This window comes from Aspergillus tanneri (genome assembly GCF_003426965.1).
Source record: "Aspergillus tanneri strain NIH1004 chromosome Unknown AapTan_9_pilon_pilon_pilon, whole genome shotgun sequence".
In the NCBI taxonomy this organism is placed as follows: domain Eukaryota; kingdom Fungi; phylum Ascomycota; class Eurotiomycetes; order Eurotiales; family Aspergillaceae; genus Aspergillus; species Aspergillus tanneri.
This window is the reverse complement of record NW_022984636.1, coordinates 738057-745306: the sequence shown is the minus strand read 5'-3', so window position 1 is coordinate 745306 and position 7250 is coordinate 738057. Positions and strand designations below refer to the sequence as shown.

The window sequence follows — 7250 nt, the reverse complement described above, 5'->3', positions numbered from 1 at the left end:
CAGACGCACAGAGAATGAAGACAAAGCCGAGGTCCTGATGGAGTCGTTTCTCCCGAAGATGGATAAACCCCGTGAGAACACGGTCATGGCACAAAGGGATGAATTCCAAGGGAGCCGCTTACAGAACACGAAGTCTACCAAGCAGTTACAAGGGCGAAAGTGTCAACCGCTCCGGGGAGGATAGCATCCCAATACTGGTGTGGAAATGCCTATGGACGCATATTAGAAAACTCATCACCTATGTCTTCGCAAAGTCATTAGAGTGGAACTATTCCAAGTTCGAATCTAGGCTACCGCTTCAGCGCCGAGTTGGTTATGCTGCCCAACTGCATCTGAATAGATGATTGTACTTGTAGTTGTCTGCAGGGAGGTGGCTTTTCTCTTTAGCCTTTTGTCAATCTGGTTCGATGTCAATCTCTACAAATACCGGCGGGGTCCATGGTGCCAGCCCCTTTGGGTCGATAATTTCGATAGCCTGAAGTCGCTCGAGATTCATGGTCTTCATTATCTGTGCAAGAGGGAAACGAAACCTCAGCACTGCATTGCGACTCCATCTTCGGGCTCTCTCTAGCACCTCACGTATCGGGTGGTCGCTAGGGAGTGTGTGCAGACTAGCGACAGTATTTTGTACCTGTTGTTGGAGCCTTAAGTGGGTTAGCACCGTGTATGTTTCCACCTCCAATGTCTGTGTTACAACTGTCTTAAATGCGGGCACGATTCGGATTAGTGTGGCCTTCTGTATCGTGCGGAGGGCTTCAAGCTGTGTTTTGTTTTTCTGTGGATAGTGCCAGACTGTCGATGCGTAGTCCACGATGGGGCCCCACACGCTCGATATAATTGCCTCATCTATTTTGGGCTGGAGTGTCTCAGACCACACATCGTGATATTTACCTTTGTAGCTCGCTTCACTGCTTGTTGGACATGTTTCTTCCACCTCAATTCATAAAGTTGCTCAAGCAAGCTAAGATAGTAGTCCTGTAAAAGCTGGGCAAGCCTGACTATGCAGTACCGGGTGCGTATCGACCATCTCGCTGCTGAATGGCTAAGCGCCTGTCTTTCTTCACCGAGAACTGCGGGCTGTTCGCCTTCACCTGCTTTATCCAGGAATTCCCTCCAGTGCATGGTTTTTGTCTTTTCAATCACTCTTGTCCAAGCGCTGCGTTTGCGACGCATTTCTTCAAACAGAAGTAATAAGTAGGGATCTTGGCCGCCTCGGACAACGCAGCTCTCTTGCTCCGTCGAGCGCGGTTTGCCTCCGCTTGGTGTATCTTTAGCTCGGGGGTGAACCATCGTTTGGAGTAGGGCTAAAATCTTGCTAAATGTGTATCCTGTTCAATTGCTTGGGGAATAGACGAGACTAGCCTTCCAACTGTGTGGTCAAGTTCAGCTTTAGAGGTAATAATTGGCCATAGCTCGAGGGCCGTTTGCACCATCTGTCCGATCTTGGCTCAGTCTGCTCGGTCATACATTTTTTACTCGGAGTAGGTCGCTTGGTGGTCAGATCTATAGTTTTCATGGTACAGGTAGCATTTAAACACTTTTTTTAGGGGAGTCTCTTACAGTAAGTTCGATTGTAGACTTCTTTCCAGGATGGCTTAAGGACCAGTATGTTGGCGTGCCTCGAGGGAGGCACCATCGCATTCCGCGATTCTGGAAGAAGTTGATTAGCTCCTGCGCCGCGCCTGTTCCATGAACACCTGGTGCACTGGGTTTGTCTCCAGGGTGGGTGGTGATGATTAAGGTCCCCCGCTAGGACAACTCTTGACTGTCTGCTTTCTTGGCTGTGCGCCTGAATCATGGGATGTATTTCGTCGAGTATAGGCCGTATGGAAATAATTACCCGCAACTGAAAGAGTTCCACAGGTGGGATATAAATGGAAAATAGGAGCATCTGCATCTCTGTGGTCTATATCTTGACTGCGTGACATCTAGATAATTGAATTTAATTTGGCGGTGTGATGCTGTCGAGATTCTCCTATTAACATAAAGTAGGGTCCTTTTCCTTGTGTTCATGTCTGCGTATGTGGCTGATAGGCACCCCAGGCGCTGTGGTTCACATACATTTGGAATGCTGAGATTGGTGGTTCGTGTATAAGAAGAATTTCAAGGCTTTGGGGATTTGTATCATTGACCAATGCCTCCGTGCATGGCCTAGACTTTTATAATGTTCAACTGTAGCATGCGTAGGTTTCGTTTTAATATTGCAGGTCTCCGTTAAGGGGGGTTTGGCATCTGTGGTCTCCAGTCGGATGTTCTCCATTGCACCCCAGGCATTTACCTCTGACCTCTGGAGTGCAGTGCCACTGTACGTGGCTGCCCGCGCAGTGCCCGCACCTTGCCGGTTCCTAACATGACCATGCCGGATGGCCATATTTTTGGCATCGGAAGCATCGTTTCCTTTTAATTTGGTATGGTTCAATGCTTCTAATATATCGCTGTCCCCCTGGAGACCGTTGTGGATGATCCATTCAGCAACTTCAGCTGTGTTGAGCCAGACGCCCATCGTACCCTAGTTACCTGTGGTTTATCTGTTCTCCTGAGCCATGCTATGTCTTCCACCTGGTAACCCCGAGCAGCTAGGTCGTTTTCTTCCATGCCTTAAGAACCCGTCCAGATATTATATGTATCGCGAGCTTGCTAGCGTAATTTAACAAGGCCCCTACTAGAAAGGATTCGGAGCGGCCAAACACTTAATTCGATATTTAAAGATTTTATACACGGGGTATACCTTTCGCATGTTAAATGGACCCCTACCGCAACCACTAGTTTATACCATTCGGACTGGGGAGGTCCTTATTATAATTGTCAGTATCAGGCTATATCGTACTTTTAGCCGGTGCTCTAATATTATAGCGATCTGCCAAACAAACATCTATTACCTTATTATCCAATGAGGCAGAATATATGGCGGCGTCGGACGCAGCTCGGGAAACTTAATAGCTACGTCGCCTACTTAACAAGATGGAGATCTACCCTGCGCCTTTGGATCCTATTGCATTCCACATTGATAATAAAGGATGCAAGGATCTTATTACTTCAACAGTCTCTATTCGTCGTGCCTTGTTTGCTTCCAAATTGAAGTCTTCAGTAGGGATGCGGTGGATCACCATACCAAACCGCTTTCCCACCAGCTTCGCGTCTTTACCCACTTCCCCAAGCCATTCTGTGTTGTTACGAGCTGTATCGGCTAACTGAGCATCCTTAAATCTAACAATGTATCCTATTTTGATTGTTCCAATTCCGGCTACCTGCACGTCCTTTGTGGTTTTCGCATTTAGTAGGGCCGCCCTAATATGTGAATTGGCGCTCTCTATTGGTAGGTATCGTGTGAACCGGTTTTCATCGCTTTCAATGGTGTCCAGAGCGCTGTGGAATGGGGGGCATTGGATGCCACTTCTGCACATGTCTTGGCTGGGTGGTTGTTCGCAGGTCGCGCCTCGATTTGCCCTCGAATGGCCTGAATCTCCTCCTGTAGTTCTATGTTCTGGTCTTTCAGCTCCTGCTGTCCAGTTCTGACCTCTTGGATTTCAATTCAGGCTGATTCAATAACTCCGGTCTGGTGGTTGATAATTTCTTCCCGGCTGTCGATCAGCTTTCGGACTTCCTGGTTCATGACCTTCCATTGCTGTCCCTCAGTAAGACAAATCAAGGATGAGTATCGGTGTAGATTGCGCTTGAGTGCCTCACTTCTGGCCTCCTAGGACCGGTGGGAGTGACGCTCTTCCTTTGCTGAATTTTCAGGTGTCTTTGAAGTGTCGGGATACCCCGCGTGCGGAACCCCATCGGACCTGTTTAGCTTCCGCTCGGCATACAATTACACCACAAATTGAATATCCCCCGATCAATTCAAGTTTTCAGCGAACTTTTACCTCATTCGCACCTGCTCCGCAGAAGTGGTACAGTACTGTAACTAAATTTAACTGCCAACGCCCAATTACACCACCCGTAGAGCTGCTCCCTGCTGTTCTTTGTCTTGAGTCATGCCTCCGTGTCCCGCGTATAGTCGGCCTGCTGCTGCTGGAGCTGGATAACGCGCTCGCACATCTCCCTCATCTGGGACGTCAGTATCTGTTTGGAAACGCATGACGTTGGATGTGATCAGCATGGCCGCACATGTTCTTTGTGACGGGATCGATGGAGACTCCGACGCCGAGGGTCTCCGCCGCCTCGTTGATGTCCGATATGATCATGATGACACTCGCCGCGATATCGAGAACGGTGGCTTTTCAGTTAGGAGCCGCGGGAGCTTCTCGTGGGACGTCGTTCGAAGATCGTCTGCCGTCGGCTTCTCGATCGACTTCGCGATATCCTCTCAATCTTGGGTCATTGGGGACGGACCTAGTCGTCACACCCCGTGAGTGTGAGGTAGTATTCTAACCTGGCCACCTGGGCCTTGCGCGCTTCAAGAAGGACATCAATGCTCGCGTCGGCTTCCTTTGCCGTATTCTTCATTTCAATCATCAACCACTGAATCACCTTGTCCTGACGTGCACAAAGGTTCGCCAGCGCTTCGGTGCCCTCCATTTCCTTGATAGACACTAGCGAGGAGCCCATCGACTTGAGCTCGGCACACATCTCTAGCGCCATTTGCAACGGGAATTGAAAACGATAGTGGGGCATGGGGCCAACAGTGTTACTCAAGAGCCGAGAGACGTCAACTCCATCGGCCGCAAGTCGTATATAACTTAACGATCTAATGCCACTTCACTCTGTACACATCCATGGTGCAGTTAGTCTGATAACCCTGTCTTGGTCCACCAAAAGCCATATTCTCGGCGACTCCACTCGTCTTTTGCTAACTGCACAGGGGCACAGATATGCATACCGCCTGTACGCGGCCTCGACACGCTTATACTGCGGACCAACGGAATTGTCGTTTCCAGGCAAAGGAAGACGGATCCCGTGCCGGGTGGGTATAGGGAGTCAATGGTCTTGAGATTTTCATCCCAGAAAGCGGGAAGAAGGGTACGGAAGAACGCTGTGAACTCCTCGGACTTGGAGATATTGAGGCACATAGTAGTGCCTTCATTAATGTTGAATCCAGTTAGGATAGGTATCTTGTTCCATTGGCAGGAATTCCACACGTCATCGGGGCGTTGCGCGATGAGATCACCGTAGATGGCGGATTGGAACTCGCGGCGCAAAGACGGGTTGTATCTATCGATGACGGCTAAGAAGGCATTGATGATTTCATCCAGGGGCCGTTGACGCAGACAGCTGAAGATTTCCTGGTCAGGAATATTGCCGCTGCCGGACACATGCACGAACCGGCAGAACTGGTCCTTATGAAGGCTGGCATTGGGCGGATGTACGGCACGCGATGTGGCGGCGCCGGGCTCGATGATTGTGCGATGGAACAGCTTATCTTCGAGCTATGTGTTCATAACATAATATACACTCTGTGGAAATCAGCCATAGAGTGTCAACGTGCTCGCTCTGTCCGCCCTGAATGAGCTCCTACTGATACGCTGAATAACGTCACCTGCGATACGTTGGCCCTCAAGTCCTCAATATTGTAGTGGACCCAGTTCAGCTGGAGAATTTGATCATGCAGGCCGAGGTTCAAAGACCTTCCTGGGCCGTAATAGACGATGGAAGAAATTCGAGCGCTCCTAGTCTGGTAACGTTAAAGCGATGCCCCAAAGACCTTAACATAGGACGCAGCACACGGTAATTAAAGAGACGCCGGTAAATGGCTCCGCAGATCATCCCAGCATAGACGCAGTATTGTGCACCCTACTATCAGCAAAAGTCACTGTGGAGCAGTGTCGTGAAAACCCATCCCCGAGCTGCGATTGTAAGCTCTCTCCATGGATATACACAGCGACAGGCAGTTTTCTCCCTTGCATCCCACAAGGGCGGAAGATGTTCACGGTCAGACAATTCTCAGCGCTTCCGGGGTCACCCTTTAGTGGAACCAGCTGTTTCCCGGCGCATCTGGCAAGTTCCGCGCTGAGCCTTCGAGTATGGATTGGTTGCGCCTACTGACCATCCATGTGGCCAGCGTTAAACGGTGGGATGGCCCAACTGGTGTATAAGTACTGGTTGCTGGTATTACCGTGGGCGGCCTTGGCTTGGAAGTACGAAGTACGCGACCTCGTAGCTTGTGTCGAGACATTTCACACGGCTTGCCGAAAAGCAGCAGCAATTCCTGCGGTGCCTATCCTGGTTAACAGATTGTCATTTCGACTCCCTCTGCAAATAGTTGGCATATTGGGCACGGTTACCACGGCGGAGAATCCAGGAATTCAAGGCGGCCTAAATGGCTCCAGTGTTCGATCCTTTGTGCAAGGATTTCCCCTTTTGACAATTGATACAAATTTGGTGATTTCGGCCCATGCTGAGAATCTATATGGAAAGGGAGATGACTTCTGTAGAAAGGAATAAACATGTGTAACCCAGTAGTCCTCAGAAATTCACTACGATACATGACACTAGTTTTGAGTATTCCTGTCTAGAGCTTAATTTGAAAGTATAATTAAGGGTTTATGGATGGGAACATTAGCTGATAATTTATTAACCAGATATAATTATTTAAAGTCGGCTCTGATTTTCGTTTCTAAAGTACCTCCGTCACAATTTCGCACTCAACTACCGTACCAGAAATCTACAGTACATACATACCTCCCAAGCATTCATATGCTGCTGAGTATTATCAGCGAATCTTCTCTAACGAGCCTACGAGTATTGGTAACATTTGTTTCTGTTATGGAAATACTATACTGTAATCCGCCCAGTGAAGATAACCACCCAGTCCGCCATCGTCCTCGACCATTTATTTCCCTTGGGCCGGAGTTTACAAAGACGTTGCTCGGCAAGAAGGCATAGTAGGTGTCCATGATTTTGTTCCTTCTTGGAGCTAGTCTATTAACTAGATTAAATTAAGTTTAAGATCCCTAAATCTTTTTCCTAAAAATTTTCAAATCAAACTCTGGTCAGTATATGGTATATAAGGCGAATTCTATTTTTGCCTTCTCTGGCCGGTTGCTGCTCACTCGGAATAGACCTCGATAGCCGGATATAGGTGCCTTAATTTACACGTCCATATAAGTTCTCCTGTGATCACTGTCCAGATTGAACTGCATTTACTTTAGCATGCGTAGGAGGTGTATATCAGTGTATCAAAGTGGCAGAACAGCGCAGGAAAATTGTTGCTGTCGGAATTGCACGCCCTCATCACCAGACCCAGCAAGGCTGCTTTTTCAGGGCAAGTATATATCTTGGATTCTGGTGGGATTTGACACTAAATT

At 48.6% G+C, this 7250-nt stretch overlaps 3 protein-coding genes across 3 annotated transcripts; all 3 read right to left on the bottom strand.

The window, feature by feature from the left end:
* Positions 1-2053: 2053 nt before the first annotated feature.
* ATNIH1004_011755 (uncharacterized protein) lies at positions 2054-2503 on the bottom strand (the record flags this gene model as incomplete). The annotated part of the gene is made up of 1 exon (XM_033576317.1): positions 2054-2503. The coding sequence occupies one exon, from the start codon at positions 2501-2503 to the stop codon at positions 2054-2056; it is 450 nt and encodes a 149-aa protein (XP_033420981.1).
* A 1475-nt stretch (positions 2504-3978) lies between these two features.
* On the bottom strand, positions 3979-4587 carry ATNIH1004_011754 (uncharacterized protein; the record flags this gene model as incomplete). Its single annotated transcript, XM_033576316.1, has 3 exons — positions 3979-4048; positions 4114-4222; positions 4350-4587. 3 exons carry the CDS (start codon positions 4585-4587, stop codon positions 3979-3981), a joined length of 417 nt encoding a protein of 138 aa, XP_033420980.1.
* Positions 4588-4730: 143 nt separating this feature from the next.
* ATNIH1004_011753 (uncharacterized protein) lies at positions 4731-5996 on the bottom strand (the record flags this gene model as incomplete). The annotated part of the gene is made up of 3 exons (XM_033576315.1): positions 4731-5372; positions 5462-5574; positions 5990-5996. The coding sequence occupies 3 exons, from the start codon at positions 5994-5996 to the stop codon at positions 4731-4733; spliced, it is 762 nt and encodes a 253-aa protein (XP_033420979.1).
* Positions 5997-7250: the final 1254 nt, after the last annotated feature.